This window comes from Bufo bufo, chromosome 2, assembly GCF_905171765.1.
Source record: "Bufo bufo chromosome 2, aBufBuf1.1, whole genome shotgun sequence".
Classification (NCBI taxonomy): domain Eukaryota; kingdom Metazoa; phylum Chordata; class Amphibia; order Anura; family Bufonidae; genus Bufo; species Bufo bufo.
Genome location: NC_053390.1, coordinates 110573936 through 110591391, shown reverse-complemented (window position 1 = coordinate 110591391; position 17456 = coordinate 110573936). Strand labels below are relative to the sequence as shown.

Here is a 17456-nt window from a genome sequence, read left to right as displayed (position 1 = left end):
GCGCTTTGCGGAGAAGAATAGGCATTTATATTGAAGGCTGTCCGTGTCGTTCCGCAAATTGCAGAACGCGCACAGACGCCATCCCTGTTTTGCAGATCCGCGATTTGCAGACCGCAAAACACACCACGTTCGTGTGCATGTGGCCTAAATCACATATAAATATGTGTCGATATCTCATATATCATCTTGCTCACCTTCCAGCAGCCTGTAGTTGCATCTGCAGTCAAGGGTGTACACATAACTCATAGGAAAACTTAGTATGGGCCTCCCTGTCCCAAATAGTTTTCTAGTATGCCTGCATCAGTCACTCCCAGGCAAAGCAGAATGAAAAGCACAATGCCCCAGATTTCTGATGAATATATTCATATATAACAGAATTTTAATTTTAAAAAAAGTGGGTGTGTGTATATATATATATATATATATATATATATATATATATATATACAGTACAGACCAAAAGTTTGGACACACCTTCTCATTCAAAGAGTTTTCTTTATTTTCATGACTATGAAGGCATCAAAACTATGAATTAACACATGTGGAATTATATACATAACAAACAAGTGTGTTTGAAATGAAAATATGTCATATTCTAGGTTCTTCAAAGTAGCCACCTTTTGCTTTGATTACTGCTTTGCACACTCTTGGCATTCTCTTGATGAGCTTTAAGAGGTAGTCCCCTGAAATGGTCTTCCAACAGTCTTGAAGGAGTTCCCAGAGATGCTTAGCACTTGTTGGCCCTTTTGCCTTCACTCTGCGGTCCAGCTCACCCCAAACCATCTCGATTGGGTTCAGGTCCGGTGACTGTGGAGGCCAGGTCATCTGGCGCAGCACCCCATCACTCTCCTTCATGGTCAAATAGCCCTTACTTTCAAAGTTTTCCCAATTTTTCGGCTGACTGACTGACCTTCATTTCTTAAAGTAATAATGGCCACTAGTTTTTCTTTACTTAGCTGCTTTTTTCTTGCCATAATACAAATTCTAACAGTCTATTCAGTAGGACTATTAGCTGTGTATCCACCTGACTTCTCCTCAACGCCACTGATGGTCCCAACCCCATTTATAAGGCAAGAAATCCCACTTATTAAACCTGAAAACCATTTCAGGGGACTACCTCTTGAAGCTCATAAAGAGAATGCCAAGAGTGTGCAAAGCAGTAATCAAAGCAAAAGGTGGCTACTTTGAAGAACCTAGAATATTACATATTTTCAGTTGTTTCACACTTGTTTGTTATGTAGCCATAGTTTTGATGCCTTCAGTGTGAATCTACAATATTCATAGTCATGAAAATAAAGAAAACTTTTTGAATGAGAAGGTGTCCAAACTTTTGGTCTGTACTGTGTGTATGTGTATATATATATATATATATATATATATATACACACACTAACTGAAGGACCCATTTCATTTAATGTTTGTGTGTGTCGTTGAAAGATATCAACACTTTCCACTATAACAGTGACCTCCACAGCCCTTCACCCCTTTAACTTTGACCTTTACAGCAGCCTTCCCCTTTAACAGTGAGTTTCACAGCACACCACTCCCTTGACAGTGACCTCCACAGTAAGCTGCCCCTTAACCTCTTCAGCAGGGCTGGTGCAAGGATTTTTGCCACCCTAGGCAAAAGCTAATTTTGCCACCCCTTGACCCCGCCCATTGACCACACCCCTTTACCCGCCCCTTTTTCAGCCACCTATGCAACATTTAACTATGGTCGTGTACCCTATGCCAGTCTATGGTCATGTACCCTGTGCCAGTCTGACTATGGTCGCGTACCCTGTGCCAGTCTCACTATGGTCATGTATATATAATATCCAGCCATTGTCTGCCACCTAGTACCATCTCAGTGATGCCAATCACTCTGCGCTTTTCAGCTGGTTGGCACACCAAACACGAGCAGTGCCACCTATTCACTGTCAGGCGCCATTCAGCCACTGTCTGAAATCCTGTGCCACCAGGGCAACATAAAACAGTATGCTGCCTTGTGCCCTCTGCCAGTCTGGCACTGTCCTGCACCCTGTACCATTCATAGCCCTTTAGACAGTCTGTGCCACCTATTAGGCTCCATGTGCCACTGCTGGGCACCATGTGCGAGTCAGAATCTATGGCCCCTAGTCAAGCAGCAGGTGTGCCCAGACCCCTGTACACAAGTCTGTGCCACCCTGCTGCCAGTCACTGTCCTGCAGCCTCTGACACCCTAGTGCAGGTTATCAGAGTGCGTTTGCCAGGGGTGCTCACCAGGTTCTGCTCCTCGCTGTGCTCCAGGTCCACATTGCCTTGGCTCTTGCCAAGATCATGTGTCTTCGGCGCGTGATCCCGCGAGACCCACCTCTGGAGGTCACTGGTCTCGCGGGATTGCGCGCCCGAAGTCAGGGCCGGTGCAAGGATTTTTGTCAACACGAGCGAATCTACATTTTGACACATTTCTGCCCCTCATGATTCATGTCCATTTCTTGCCCCCCCCCATATCATAGTGCCATCCTCTCCCCCTGCCCCCTAATGTGCCAGTATCAAGTGCCTCTCTCCTCCCCCCTCCATGTGCCAGTATCATGGCGCCAATAGCCCCCCTCCCCCGTGGCAGTAAAGTAACAGTCCGGTATTTTAAAAAAAACAAAAAAACTTTTATACTTACCTCCATGTCAGCGATGCGATGCAGGCCTCTTCCTCTTCCTGTGTTCCCACCAGCCTCTTGTGTTGAAGATTTGGTAATCGTATTCTTATTTAGCCTGTCTTTCAGAAAAGTTTATGCTGGGATTCGAACCCATGACCTTCTGTATCAGAGGCAAGGCATTTACCCACACAGCTATGAGAGCTGTATAGCCAGTTACTTAAAAAAAAAAAAAAAAAACTTTGATACCTAGTGTACATCCATACAAATGGCAGCTGCCCCAACACACCCAGCTCTGCTACATCCATACACAGTGTACTGGGGCAGCTGTCATGTGTATGCATGTACACTAGGTAACTGGCTATACATGGGTTGCTAGATGGCCTCCTTGCTCCCCGACGTCAGAAAGCTATAATCTCGCAATGCACAAGCTAGCGCATGCGCAGTTCCTTCCCTGAGGCTGATGACGACACTGCGCATGTTGTCCTCCCTTTGGCACAAGTATGTCCTTTTGAACAGCTCACTCTCGGACAGCAGCACTGTGCTGTGTGAGTGTGAGCTGCAGGGGGAAAGTCACCGTCCCTCCCACCCCTGCAGCTGACAGAAGTTGATTTTTACCTTCATTTTTTCAATCTCTGTCGGCTGAGGAGTGGGAGTGGCATGGCCTAACCGGATCAGGAGCGTGGCTTAGCGGGACCAAGGGGCGTGGGTTTTAAGTTCGTCTTTTGAGGGTTTGTGGCAGGGGGTGTGTCTGGGCTCCTTCCTGCAAGAGTGACGCCCCTCTGGGCACCTTACTGGCTCATTTTCATACCAAATAAACTGGATTTTCAGAGGATAAAAACATCTATTGCTGGAACAAAGGTACATCTGGAAATAAGGTAATAAGTGCTATTAGGCCATGGCTTTACTTCAATAGCAATTATCCTGGTGACAAATTTCCTTTAAAGGGATTCTGTCACCAGGATTAACGATATGTAGATATTTATATGTGCCCATTAGTCTTCATGCAGTGTTTACAATGATCCCTCTGTTTATGCTCTGTGTGCCTTATATTCTTATAAAAAGCGATCTTATTGATATGTAAATCACCTCTGTCAGGAGCCCAGGGGGTTGTCCCACGATCTCCTGGAGCCCAGCAGCGCCCATTGATCCGGAGCCCAGCACCGCCTACTACTTAATTTATTCACTGCACTATCCTGAGGTCATGTAATCTCTGCTCCGTAGTCTCGCACAGGCGCAGTGGACACTGTAGTCTGCGCCCATGCGGACTACTGGCACCGGCTTCAACTTGTCCACTGCGCATGCGCCGGCTCCCTGCGCACCCCGATCGGACCGGAAAATACTTTCTTTCTCTCCGCAAGTCGGTCAAAATTGTCAAAGGAGCCATTGCTGCCAGAAGATTCCTCCGCCTAGGACCAACTTGCGCAGAGAAAGAGTCTTTTCCGGTCCGATCGGGGTGCGCATGGAGCCGGGGCATGCGCAGTGGACAAGTTGAAGCCGGTGCCAGTAGTCCGCACGGGTGCAGACTACAGTTTCCACTGCGCCTGTGCGAGACTACGGAGTAGAGATTACATGACCTCAGGATAGTGCAGTGAATAAATTAAGTAGTAGGCGGTGCTGGGCTCCGGATCGATGGGCGGTGCTGGGCTCCAGGAGATCGTGGGACAACCCCTTGGGCTCCTGACAGAGGTGATTTACATATCAATAAGATTGCTTTTTATAATAATATAAGGCACACAGAGCATAAACAGAGGGATCATTGTAAACCCTGCATGAAGACTAATGGGCACATATAAATATCTACATATCGTTAATCCTGGTGACAGAATCCCTTTAACCCCTTAGGGACCCATGACGTATCGGTACGGCATGGTTCCCGAGTCCTTAAGGACCCATGCGTACCGGTACGTCGTGGGTTTAAACCGCGATTGCGGCGGCAGTTAATCGGGACAGGATGCCTGCAAAAATCATTCAGCGGGCATCCTGTCACAACACCGGGGGAAGGGGGGGGTCATGTGACCCCCCGTATCGGCGATCGCCGCAAGCCGCAGGTCAATTCAGACCTGCAGTTTGCGGCTTTACCTGCGGTTGCGGCGGCGATCGGGCGGTGCCATCGGGTCCCCATGCGGCTGTAGGGGGGACCCGATGGCATGGAAGGCAGCGCGATGTCTAAGGAAGGCATCGCGCTGCCTTCCGGTGAAGAGCCTGTGAGATCCAGCCCCCTGGATCTCACAGGCCCCGGAAGCTGTATGAGTAATACACACAGTATTACTCATACAGCCAATGCATTCCAATACAGAAGTATTGGAATGCATTGTAAAGGAATATACCCCCCAAAATTAAAGTCCCAAAGTGGGACAAAAAATAAAGTGAAAAATAAAGTTGAAAAAATAAAGTTGAAAAAAAAAGTATACATATTAGGTATCGCCGCGTCCGTATCGACCGGGTCTATAAACATATCACATGACCTAACCCCTCAGATGAACACCGTAAAATATAAAAACTGTGCTAAATAAACAAATTTTTTGTCACCTTACATCACAAAAAGTACAGCAAACGATCAAAAAGGCGTTTGCCCACCAAAATAGTACCAATCTAACGGTCACCTCATCCCGCAAAAAATTAGCCCCTACCTGAGACAATCGCCCAAAAAATAAAAAAACGATGGCTCAGAATATGGAGATACTAAAACATCATTTTTTTTTGTTTGAAAAAAGCTGTTATTGTGTAAAACTTACATTAAAAAAAAAGTGTACATATTTGGTATCGCCGCGTTCGTATCGACCGGCTCTATAAAAATATCACATGACCTAACCTCTCAGATGAACACCGTAAGAAATAAAAAATAAAAACTGTGCTAAATAAACAATTTTTTGTCACCTTACATCACAAGAAGTGTAATAGCAAGCGATCAAAAAGTCACACGCACCCCAAAATAGTGCCAATAAAACCGTCATCTCATCCCGCAAAAATCATACCCTACCCAAGGTAATCGCCCAAAAACTGAAAAAATTATGGCTCTCAGACTATGGAAACACTAAAACATGATTTTTTTTTGCTTCAAAAATGAAATCATTGTGTAAAACTTACATAAATAAAAAAAAAAGTATACATATTAGGTATCGCCGTGTCCGTGACAAACTGGTCTATAAAAATACCACATGATCTAACCTGTCAGATGAATGTTGTAAATAACAAAAAATAAAAACGGTGCCAAAACAGCTATTTCTTGTTACCTTGCAACCAAAAATCATATGTACCCTAAACTAGTACCAACAAAACTTCCACCCTATCCTGTAGTTTCTAAAATGGGGTCACTTTTTTGGAGTTTCTACTCTAGGGGTGCATCAGGGGGGCTTCAAATGGGACATGGTGTCAAATAAAAACTGTCCAGCAAAACCTGCCTTCCAAAAACCGTATGGCATTCCTTTCCTTCTGCGCCCTGCCGTGTGCCCGTACAGCGGTTTACGACCACATATGGGGTGTTTCAGTAAACTACAGAATCAGGGCCATAAATATTGAGTTTTGTTTGGCTGTTAACCCTTGCTTTGTTACTGGAAAAAATGGATTAAAATTGAAAATTTGCCCCAAAAGTGAAATTTTGAGATTGTATCTCTATTTTCCATTAATTCTTGTGGAACACCTAAAGGGTTAACAAAGTTTGTAAAATCAGTTTTGAATACCTTGAGGGGTGTAGTTTATAAAATGGGCTCATTTTTGGGTGGTTTCTATTATGTAAGCCTCGCAAAGTGACTTCAGACCAGAACTGGTCCCTAAAAATTGAGTTTTTGAAAATTTCAAGATTTTCTTCTAAACTTCCAAGCCTTGTAACATCCCCAAAAAATAAAATATCATTCCCAAAATGATCCAAACATGAAGTAGACATATGGGGAATGTAAAGTAATAACTATTTTTGGAGGTATTACTATGTATTATAGAAGTAGAGAAATTGAAACTTGGAAATTTGCAATTTTTTTACAAATGTTTGGTATTTTTTTATAAATAAAAAATTATTTTTTTGACTTCATTTTACCAGTGTCATGACGTACAATATGTGACGAAAAAACTATCTCAGAATGGCCTGGATAAGTCAAAGTGTTTTAAAGTTATCAGCACTTAAAGTGACACTGGTCAGATTTTCAAAAAATGGCCAAGTCCTTAACCCTTTAGGGACCGGGCTCATTTTCACCTTAAGGACCAGGCCATTTTTTGGAAATCTGACCAGTGTCACTTTAAGTGCTAATAACTTTAAAACGCTTTGACTTATCCAGGCCATTCTGAGATTGTTTTTTCGTCACATATTGTACTTCATGACACTGGTAAAATGAAGTCAAAAAAATTATTTGGCAATAATGGCATATTGGCAAATGGGGAGGAAATTTGAGAATTTCATTTTTTTGTCTAATTTTTAATTTTAACCCATTTTTTCCACTAACAAAGCAAGGGTTAACAGCCAAACAAGATTGTATCTTTATTGCCCTGACTCTGCCGTTTACAGAAACACCCAATATGTGGCCATAAACTACTGTACGGCCACACAGCGGGGCGTAGAGTGAAAGGTGCGCCGTTTGGTTTTTGGAAGGCTGATTTTTATGGACTGGTTTATTTACACCATGTCCCATTTGAAGCCCCCTGATGCACCCCTAGAGGAGAAACTCCCTAAAAGTGACCCCATCTAAGAAACTACACCCCTCAAGGTATTCAAAACTGATTTTACATACGTCGTTAACCCTTTAGGTGTTGCACAAGAGTTATTGGCAAATGGGGATGAAATTTGAGAATTTCATTTTTTTGCCTAATTTTCAATTTTAACCCATTTTTTCCACTAACAAAGCAAGGGTTAACAGCCAAACAAGACTGTATCTTTATTGCCCTGACTCTGCTGTTTACAGAAAGACCCCATATGTGGCCGTAAACTACTGTACGGCCACACAGTAGGGCGTAGAGTGAAAGGTGCGCCGTTTGGTTTTTGGAGGGCTAATTTTGCTGGACTGTTTTTTTGACACCATGTCCCATTTGAAGCCCCCCTGATGCACCCCTAGAGTAGAAACTCCAAAAAAGTGACTCCATTTTAGAAAGTACGGTATAGGGTGGCAGTTTTGTTGGTACTAGTTTAGGGTACATATGATTTTTGGTTGCTCTATATTACACTTTTTGTGCAGCAAGGTAACAAGAAATAGCTTTTTTGGCACGTTTTTTTTTTTTGTTATTTACAACATTCATCTGACAGGTTAGATCATGTGGTAATTTTATAGAGCAGGTTGTCACGGACGCGGTGATACCTAATATGTATACAATTTTTTTTATTTATGTAAGTTTTATACAATAACTTCATTTTTAAAACCCAAAAAATGTTTTAGTGTCTCCATAGTCTAAGAGCCATAGTTTTTTCAGTTTTTGGGCGATTATCTTGAGTAGGGTCTCATTTTTTGCGGGATGAGATGACGTTTTGATTGGCACTATTTTGGGGTGCATATGACTTTTTGATCGCTTGCTATTACACTTTTTGTGACGTAAGATGGCAAAAAATGGCTTTTTTTACACTGTTTTTATTTTTATTTTTTTACGGTGGTCACCTGAGGGGTTAGGTCATGTGATATTTTTATAGAGCCGGTCGATACGGACGCGGCGATACCTAATATGTATACTTTTTTTTATTTATGTAAGTTTTACACAATGATTTCATTTTTGAAACAAAAAAAAAATCATGTTTTAGTGTTTCCATAGTCTAAGAGCCATAGTTTTTTCAGTTTTTGGGCGATTATCTTGAGTAGGGTCTCATTTTTTGCGGGATGAGATGACGGTTTGATTGGTACTATTTTGGCGTACATGCGACTTTTTTGATCACTTTTATTACCTTTTTTGGGAAGTAAGGTGGGCAAAATTTCAATTTTCTCTTAGTTTTTTATTTTTATAGCGTTCACCGTGCGAGGAAAGTAACATGAAAGTAACATTTTATAGATCAGGTCGTTACGGACGCGGCGATACCTAATATGTGTAGTGTATTTTATTTTTTTTATTTTTATTCAGTGATAAATTTTTTATTTTTTTTTATCTTAACTTTTTTCACTTTTTTTTACATTTTTTTGACCCAGATCCACTTGGTTCTTGAAGATCCAGTGGGTCTGATGTCTGTATAATACAGTACAGTACAATATATATTGCACTGTACTGTATTTTACTTACACTGAACAGATCTATGCTTTTAGCATAGATCTGTTCAGCACCATGGACAGCAGGACGCCTGAGCAGGCGTCCTGTTGCCATGGGAACCTTCCCCGTCTGCCACAACTTCGCAGACGGGGAAGGGTAAGCACAGGGCTGAGGGGGGCTCTATGGGGGCTGTCGGGGGGCTCTCTCCCTCTCCATCGGGGGGCTGCAAAGGCACAGCAGCCCCCCGATGGAGAGGGAGGGAGCTTCCTGACCGATGACAGTTAACTTTTTCCATACAGCGGTCCGTATGGACCGCGGTATGGAAAAGGGTTAAACGGCTGACACCCCCCCCCCCCCCCCCGCACCACCCGCCGGCATCAAATCGTGCAGGGGTGCAGGGGGGGGGGTGAAAAATATTGATTTTAGCCACTCTAAAGTTTCTGATCTCCGCGGTCCCAGAAACTGCAAAAAGCGCAGCAAACTGCAGGTCTGAATTGACCTGCGGTTTGCTGCGATCGCCGACACGGGGGGGTCACATGACCCCCCTCTGGCGTTGTGACAGGATGCCGGCTGAATGATTTCAGCCGAAATCCCGTTCCGTTTAACCCCTGAGGCGCCGGAATGCCTATTTAAAAGTTAGGACGTACCGGTACGTCCTTGGTCCTTTAGGACTCGGGAAATAGGGCGTACCGGTACGTCCTATGTCCTTAAGGGGTTAAGGTGAAATAGGGCTAAGTCCTTAAGGGGTTAAAGCTCACTTACAGCAGTGAAGAAAAATGGCTGGGTTGTTATGGAAACCTGGAGTAAAACTGTGTATGTGGAGGCTAACGTCCTGCCAGCTTCTATTGGCTGATAAGGGTCATGTGACCAAGCTTATACACCTGATGTACCTGTGTGCCAAATTTTGTGATTGTAAATGCAACGGTGCAGATTCCTTTAGTGGACATACATACATACATACATACACACACACACACACACACATACACACATACACACACACACATACACACATACACACACACATACACTTAGCTATATATATTACATTTAGATTGTCTATATAGTATATACTGTATAACTTCTTTGCAACCCCCTCCTTCAAGATCGCTCTCACAGACAAGGCCTGCCAGCTTTCCGTCCATTTCCTACAGTGTCACTGTATATAATGTCGTTATATAATACTGTTGCCCAGACTATAAAATCTTTAAAGGGAACCTGTCACCAGGATTTTGTGCATAGAGCTGGGGACATGGGCTGCTAGATGGCCGCTAGCACATCTGCAATACCCAGTCCCCATAGCTCTCTGCGCTTTTATTGTGTTAAAAAATAGTTTTGATCCATATGCAAATGACCTGATATGAGTCCTGTGTCCGGAGAGGAGTCCAATTTTTTGAGCCCAGCACCGCCCCGCGTCCTCCGAATCTCCTCCTTGCTGGCTGACGTCACAGAGCTGGAGCGCCGAAATCTTGCGATGCGCAAGCTAGCGCATGTGCAGTGTCGGCATCATGTTCATTCCCTGTGCTGGCATCAGCACAGGAAACGAACTACGCATGCGCTAGCTCGCGCATCGCGAGATTTCGGCGCTCCAGCTCTGTGACGTCAGCCGGCAAGGAGGAGATTCGGAGGACGCGGGGCGGTGCTGCGCTCAGAAAATTGGACTCGTTCACAGGGATATCGGACCTCCCACAATCAGATCCTGAGGATAGTGCATCAGTATCAAAATCCCGGAAAACCCCTTTGAAGATGTAAATTATTATAGTGCTTGAAAAGTACTACACTGAAACTCTTCATGCTCCTATATTATATATTTATTTTTTATTATTAACTGCTTAACGTACAGACTCAGTTCAAACTGCGCTTGGAAGCTCTTGGTGCTGAGAGGTGTGCTATGCTATGTGTTTTTGCGGTTGATCAGATTTGTCGTTTTTAATAAATTTATATTTTAAAATGACAAATTCCTTCCCCATAGAAATGAATGGCCTAATGTTCGGAGAATCAAATTTTACCTACCATGGATGATGTCCCAGTCTAACTACCACCCACTCTCACAAAGGCGTGCGCAGCGCCACTTCTCTCTCACACACACAAACTTTCATCTCTTTTCAGGCACTATATATAATGCAACTATAGTTATAAATACAGATTTATTCCAATATAAAACAGTTATTAAAGTAGATAGAAGAGTTTATGAATATAGTTACAGTCACATAATGATAAATTACACTACTGACACACATATAAAATGGGTAAATAAAAAGGATTTGAGGTAAAATAAGTGACCCATTTGTTATATCAGGTTGGAAGGGATGAGGCAGAATAAGACCCCTGGTCCATATAGTCTGCCCTTACATCTTGTCTATCCTAAGATATTTGTTTATCCTAGGTATTCTTAAATTTTACCTGCATTTTTCTTCTTTACTTATTTTTTTAGCATATGGTGCTCATGATTCCGGAATTCGGTGTCGATAAGTTGAGCATGCCTTTTCTTGTCGCTGTACGCCTCTCAACAGATTGCAACAATGCAAACGGATGTATTTCTTAACCTTTCCATCTGCTCACTCATAGTATATTGAAATCCCAGTTATGGCTTGGGATAAGTAACTTTTAAAGGAAATGTCTATACTTTTATTTTTGCTATTGTATTTTCCAATTCTATATTATATTCTACACATTTCTATGAGGGCAGCCATCTTGGCCAAGCTACGACAAAAGTATCTCCAGAGAGAAATTGACCTACTGACTTGTGGATGTGCTCTGTGCTAACCTCCCAAGTGTCCGTCTTTTGGACCCAAGTCCCTCTGTCCCTCTTTTCTCCTTAAATGTCCCTCTTTTAGATCTGAGGTACAGATTTGCATTGTTACATTTTCAATATTGATCAAGAAAGTGTTTGTCTGGTTGCTATCTGTATATTTGACCTCACCCAAATATTGAAGTGTGTAAATTTACAAGAAAAATTAACTTTCACACAATGCACCATAAGTGTCACGCTTTGGCCATCCAAAAAGTTGGGAGGTAGGTCTGTGACATGCACAGAGGTCACTAAATAATGTTGAATGCACTGGGTCTACTGACCTGCAGTCTCACAGTGCACAACCTTCAGGGATGGTCCCAGGAACTACAAATGAAAATGCCCCATTATTTTGCATATCCTAAAATAAATAACATTTTTGTTAATAATTTTGAGCAGCTGGACATAATTTTAAAAGGGTTTCCAATTCATAATATACATGGCCTCTGCTTTGGATGGGCCATCAGTATCAGACCGTATAGGGTCCGAATGGGCACAGTCTGCCCATTGTCTGGTTGAAGGGACCACAGTGACTGGTCAAGTACTACTGCCTCTTCATTGTCTACTTACTGGCAATTGCCGCAGTGCCATTCATGTGAATTGGATAAAGTACAATACCCTTCCCAGCCGATACTAAGTAGAGAGCATGCACTAAAGAGGCTCTGATCTGGTACTGATGGCCTGTCTAAAGCATAGTCCATCAATGTTATAAACCCAGGAACCCCCTTTGCGTTTGTTAAGTTTGGTACATGAAACAAAAAATGTACCTTGTTCTCTGCAATAAAAAAAAGCACCCATAATCCTACCAATAATTAGAAAAGAATGGGCATCACGCTATCCCATCCACCTAAAGGCACCTTTACAAGGGCCGATTATGGCAAACAAACATTTGTACGAATGCTCCTTCCACATTATTGGCACGTGTGAAGGTGTCACCAATCACCTGATTAATGAGCGAACGCTCACTCATTGGGTAAGAGCCTCATTGATGCAGCACCCTAAATCATCACTTCTGGGCAGCAGATTGTCCTGTGTAAACCGTGTTTTGCTGCCTTGAAACAATTAATCTGTATGGGGACGAGCAATCACAGTAACCATCACTCATCCCATACAAAGGAGATGATTGCTGCCTGTAAATGCCGATTTTACCTCCTCTGGCAAGAAGGCAATTATCAGGAACAAACGGTTTATTCCTGATAAATTGCCTCCAAAGTGAGCGCCTGTAAAGGGGGCTTTACTCTTCCCCCACAATCACAGTTCATGGAGTTCGGAAAATAACTGAAGGCAATTATCAGGAACAAATGGTTCATTGCTGATAATTGCCTCCAAAGTGAGCGCCTGTAAAGGGGGCTTTACACTTCCCCCACAATCACAGTTCCTGGGGTTCGGAAAATAACTGTAGCCAATTTTAGAAACTCTTTGTAAAATATATTCCCATACAGTCAGATACATACAAGGTAGGATACTTTCACAGAACATTTAAAGTAAAACCTTTTGACTGTGTATATATTTTAAAATTTCCCCATATTATATATGTAACTATTCAAAATGGAAGCAGAAACGAAACACAGAGCAGAATGTATGCATTAATGTATACCTCTCCGGATGTAACATACTGCAACACTCAGTCCCTTAATATCCAATGGCTGAGCCATGTAAAGTGCTATGAAGCCCCAAAATACGTCAGTGTGTCATTTTCTCGCTTTATAACCAGATTTGTCTGTATTCACAAGTTTCACATTTTAAGCAGCTTTCTTGTATTTGCAACATTCAACCTTTTGCGTTGATAAAATCCATGACAGTCCAGCAGGTGGCGCAATAATAATGGTTACCAGATATGATCACGCTGACCCTAGCAGTTACGAAGCGAGCAACTTCATGTCAGTTTCTTTAGGCACCTTATTAATTTTAGCGTATTTGTTGGAAGGCTTGGTGATTTCAGACATAAGAAAATAAAGGAAAGGATCCAGACAACTGTTCAGACTGCTGAAACATAAAGCAATGAGGTAACTCCCATACGTGTCATCCATTTTGGTGTAATGGTATCGGACTTGGTGTATAATCAAGATGATGTTACTTGGAGTGAAGCATAAGGTGAATATAATCAGAAGCAGGATGGTTATTTTGAGGTACAGATACCATTTCTGGTTATGGGTTCCCAAGGTCCTTATGATCGAAACATAACAGAATGTGATCACCGAGAACGGAATGAGGTATCCAAATACAGCAAGCGATATGAAATAAGTGATTTGAAAGGCATCAGCGGAGATTTCATAGATGTCATTGCAGGTGACAATGGGTGGCTTCCTTAAGTCGTAGGTCTGCTTATTGATGAGGAATGGTATCATGAACGTTAGGACCGTGATCCACACAAGGGCACACAGGAGAATGGCACATGTCCGTTTTGGTAAGCTCCTGTATATGAAAGGGTGGACTATAGCAATGTAGCGGCTGATACTGATGGACATGAGGAGAAGGATTGAGCAATACATGTTTCCATAGAAGAAAATAGTCATGATGCGGCACATAGCTTCTCCAAATATCCAGTTGTTGCCATTCAGGTGGTATGCAGCTTTAAATGGTAGCATGAGGCAGAAAAGCAAGTCGGTAATGGCAAGGTTGGTGTAGAATATGGCAGTGCAGACAGTTCTGTCTCTAGAGAAGAGCATTTTTAGGATGATTGCATTAGCTGGTATCCCAATAAGAATGACTATTATGTATATGGCTGGAATTAGCTTTGTACTGATAGAGCTTCTTAAGTATAACAAAGTAGAGTTGTTGACCATCAAGTTAGACTTGTTTGGCTCGGTGTTGTGGCTATAATTTGATATAGGCTTAGAGATGTCATGACCTGGTGAATGCTTTGCTGCTCTATGTCCTGAAGAAGGATCTGAAGCTTTTTCTACTGATGAAGGGTCTGAGGTTCTTCGTCCTGATGAAGGGTCTGAGGTTTTTGGTCCTGATGAAGGGTCTGAGGTTCTTCGTCCTGATAAAGGGTCTGTGTTTCTTCGTCCTGATGAAGGATCTTTGTTTCTATGTCCTGAGGAAGGTTTTAGGATCCGTTTTAGGATCCTGTGATCTGATGTATTATCAATGGTTCCATTTGATATAGTCATTGATTTTTCATCAAGCTGGTGTTTCTCTTTTCTTTCATGATATAAGCGAAACGTCCTTGGGACTAGACTAGAAGATTCATTTTTCTCCAATGTGAAATTATTACCTGAAAATGAAATCATATATATATATAGGTTTATTGCATTTTTTATATGTGCTTAATTAGCAAATCCTCAGAACATTCTTTACATAATCAGTGTTTAGCCCAAGGGTTCTTTGACCCAAAGCACCGCCATACAACAAAACGGCGCCTATGATGCACCTTAAAGCAGCAGCACCGTACAGAAAACTAATGACTGTGGTAACTCCCTGCAGTATGTTAAAATCTTAAAAGTAACTTTCAACTCTCAGAAATGCCATCAAGCAGCACATTGTTTTTAAGTGACTCTTTTAGGCAGTGATTTCTGATCGGATTTTAAAGTACAGCAGTAAAATGTCTTAATGCAAGACGTCTAACTTTGGTGTGACTGTATGGAGCCATATGCCTATGTGATCATTTCATCACCAGGAGAGATTCTTTTTTTCCCCTTTAAAATATTTGTTTAAAACCAAGAAAAAATAGAAACTTACAATTACATCAAATGAGTGGTGATACATTTGAAGTATTACATATGAAATATTCCAATGATCAGACAAGTAGACTAGGTACCTTGAGAAGACTGGTCATAGAGGTTCATCACCACTGGTAGCTACAGTATTTCATTCTTGAACAGTAAAATTTCTAATATTTCTAATAATTCTAATCCCATTCATTGACAGCAAGCAGAGATATAAAAAATTGTAAGGAACTGATACAAAACGTATGCTAGAAAATGTTAAAATTCTTCATTGTACAAAAGATAACATACACAAAGGAGTTGTAAGTCAGAATGATGACTTGCGTGAACCTTCATTGAGCTGATCAGGGGGTGTCCCAGCGGATGGACCACCACAACCAAAACATTGATGGCTTATTCTAAAGGTGTTCAAGTCCTGGATAGCCCCTTTAAAGTGGATATCCATGAGCTAAGACCTAAATTGATTAGTAGACTACCGAGTACATTGTTTTTGGGCTTGACTTGGAGATTTTTTTTTTTTTTATCTCCAAGTGAAGCTGACCACTCTCGGCAGGACAGTAATATGTATACCTGAACACGTATATTATTTTTTATTACAGTGCACATGTGTATTCGGGGGGATAAAGTGTATTTCGGTATAAAAAAAACTACAGTAAAACCAGATTTTCTTGTTTAGGATGTTGCAACCTTACACTCCTATGCTTCTTGCTAGTGGTCATGCTCTTTTAGTCTCTGTGAGCATGCTATCTGGGACGATCAGATTTTATATACATGTATATTTACTTACTGTTTATGCTGTGGACAGTCATGGACAGGAAGATCAGAGCTAGCAGCAATTCCATTTCCATTGTCAGGGCTTCTTGATTCTTAGTTCTTTACTTTTTCATGCTTCTGGATGTCCTGAAGAACGGGCGGTGCGATCTCCTTTGTGACTTCATGCCATATGTCTTTTGTCAAACAGTGCAGGAACTCCTCCTTAAACATGATGACGCATACAAACATACATGACTGGGCAAGGCTACAGGAAGAAATAAAGTTATCAGAGTGCCTCTTAACTCTTACCTATCTGGCGCCATCAGTCTTCCCTCACTGTAATGAATGTCATTTGATTATTTAACATGTTTAAAGTAACAGCAAAGCTGTTTTACAGTCTGGTTTGTGTAGTCTGAGTGCCAGATACACACGCCACAGGCTGCAATAAACAGCAAACTATTATTTTCTACTATTTTCATATTCTTTTCTTGACTACTATACAGTACATATTGTACAAGTCATATCTATTACTGTGTGTGTCCAGCTGAGTCCAGGCATATTTGCTGGGCAGCGTCCAGATCTCATTATAGTCTATGTGGTTAGGCGGGCATCATGGTAACATCCGGCTACACCTGATCCAGAGAGCTCCGGTAGACTGTTCTCTGCCAGAACAGCCTGCTGAAGAGCAGCCCGCAAATGTGAAACTACCTTAATATCCAGAGTAACCACCGTGTACAGCACGGACAACAGCTAGATGGGCGGGGAGTGACTCGATAAGGTCTTGGTAGGTTGTCGCAGGTATTTGGTGCTGACTGCAGTGCATTTCTCAGCAGCTGGGGTGTGAGGGTCGAGGTAGTCCCACAAATGGTCAATTGGGTTCAAGTCTTGGTAATTAGGGGGCCAAGGTAGTATAGTAAGTCTTGGTCATGTTCTTCCAACCAATGTTGGACATTTCTAGCCATGTGACATGGCGCATTGTCTTGCTGGAAGATCCCTCCACCCCAGGGAAGACCATCAGCATGTTTTTTTTAAATTGATTTTAATTTATTTATATAGCGCTATATTCCGCAGCACTCTACAGACATTGTCATCACACTGTCCCCAATGGGGCTCATAATCTAAGGTGCCTATTAGTATGTCTTTGGAGTGTAGGAGGAAACCGGAGTACTTGGAGGAAACCCACACAAACACGAGGAGAACATACAAACTCCATGCAGATGTTGTCCTTGGTCAGATTCGGGGACATCCTCTGCGTCTGGAGGAAAGAAGGTTTGTACACAAACATAGAAGAGGATTCTTTACGGTAAGAGCAGTGAGACTATGGAACTCTCTGCCTGAGGAGGTGGTCATGGTGAGTTCACTAGAAGAGGTCAAGAGGGGCCTGGATGTATTTCTGGAGGGTAATAATATTACAGGTTATAGCTACTAGAGAGGGATTGTTTGTTGATCCAGGGAGTTATTCTGATTGCCTGATTGG

General features: G+C 42.3%; 2 protein-coding genes across 3 annotated transcripts in view; one reads left to right on the top strand and one right to left on the bottom strand.

Annotated features, from left to right (window-relative positions):
• Positions 1–17456, top strand: part of IQGAP2 (IQ motif containing GTPase activating protein 2) — a 150572-nt gene that overhangs the window by 37442 nt on the left and 95674 nt on the right. The gene's annotated exons all lie outside the window — the stretch shown is intronic.
• On the bottom strand, positions 12842–16186 carry F2RL2 (coagulation factor II thrombin receptor like 2). The gene is made up of 2 exons (XM_040421416.1): positions 16014–16186; positions 12842–14775 (listed from the first exon to the last, which is right to left on the bottom strand). Exons 1-2 carry the CDS (start codon positions 16072–16074, stop codon positions 13415–13417), a joined length of 1422 nt encoding a protein of 473 aa, XP_040277350.1. The 5' UTR covers positions 16075–16186; the 3' UTR covers positions 12842–13414.